Below are 914 nucleotides of genomic sequence, written 5' to 3' on the forward strand. Positions count from 1 at the left end.
TTTTTTTTTGTTAATCCTACTTGTAAATGGCTTTTCACTTCGTCGTTGGTGAGGCCGTCCACCTGCATCAATTCCTTTATCTGTTTTGGCGTTGCCACTGCGGAATTGAAATAGATCCATTAATTGATTCTCAGATGTAAAATTCCCAGAGAATCAAAATTGTAAGAATTTTTTACCTTGAGATCCGCCGAGTCGATGCAGTGCGTCGATGAAACGCCGGTGGAGCCCCGGCGACCAGCACCGTCTCTGTTTCCTTATAGTCTGCTGCTGTTGGGACAATTTCGTCTGTCCATTTATTTGCACCGCCGGCGAAGACGACCCAGAAACAGCAGCTCTACCGCTCCGTCCACCGACGCGGCCGTTCTTGACGGTCAAATTAACATTAACAGGAAAAGGATCGGAGATTGTTGTCATTAGAGTAAGTTTTGGGACTTCTGAAACCGCCATATCTTCTTTTTTGGATCTTTTAACGAAATTGCTTTGATCTTTGAACAATTCGAATGCTCTTCGTCTTTTTTCACAATCCCAGTGTTCGATTTGGGTCTGTGGCACGGACCGATCGTCTTCATCCCCATCCTGTAACGAAAGCTATTTAAATCCATCCCGAAAACCCCCATTTTGAGGAATAAGCTATTTAAAAGTTACCAAGTTCATATTCGATTTGGCGTTGGAGATATCGTCATCAACAAAATTGAAATTCGTGTTCCACAACTGAGCAGAACTCAACCACTTCCTCCTCTCGTTTTCCCCGTCGGCTTGATCGGAGCTTCCCTTTAATGGCATAAACTCTTCAATCACCGGCAGCTCCTTCACCGACTGAAGCTGCAACACCTCCTCTTTCAACTTCAAAATAGCTGCAAACCCACGAATCAAAACGTCCAAAAAAAAAAAAAAAAAAAAAAAAAAAAAAAAAA

At 42.9% G+C, this 914-nt stretch overlaps 1 protein-coding gene across 1 annotated transcript; it reads right to left on the reverse strand.

Annotated features, from left to right (window-relative positions):
* Positions 1-20: 20 nt before the first annotated feature.
* On the reverse strand, positions 21-854 carry LOC111787002 (transcription factor HHO5-like; the record flags this gene model as incomplete). The annotated part of the gene is given in 3 exon segments (XM_023667181.1): positions 21-97; positions 177-576; positions 646-854. Coding segments are annotated over 3 exon segments (686 nt in total), but the record flags the coding sequence as incomplete, so codon positions are not given.
* Positions 855-914: the final 60 nt, after the last annotated feature.

Source organism: Cucurbita pepo, unplaced genomic scaffold, assembly GCF_002806865.2.
Source record: "Cucurbita pepo subsp. pepo cultivar mu-cu-16 unplaced genomic scaffold, ASM280686v2 Cp4.1_scaffold003989, whole genome shotgun sequence".
In the NCBI taxonomy this organism is placed as follows: Eukaryota; Viridiplantae; Streptophyta; class Magnoliopsida; order Cucurbitales; family Cucurbitaceae; genus Cucurbita; species Cucurbita pepo.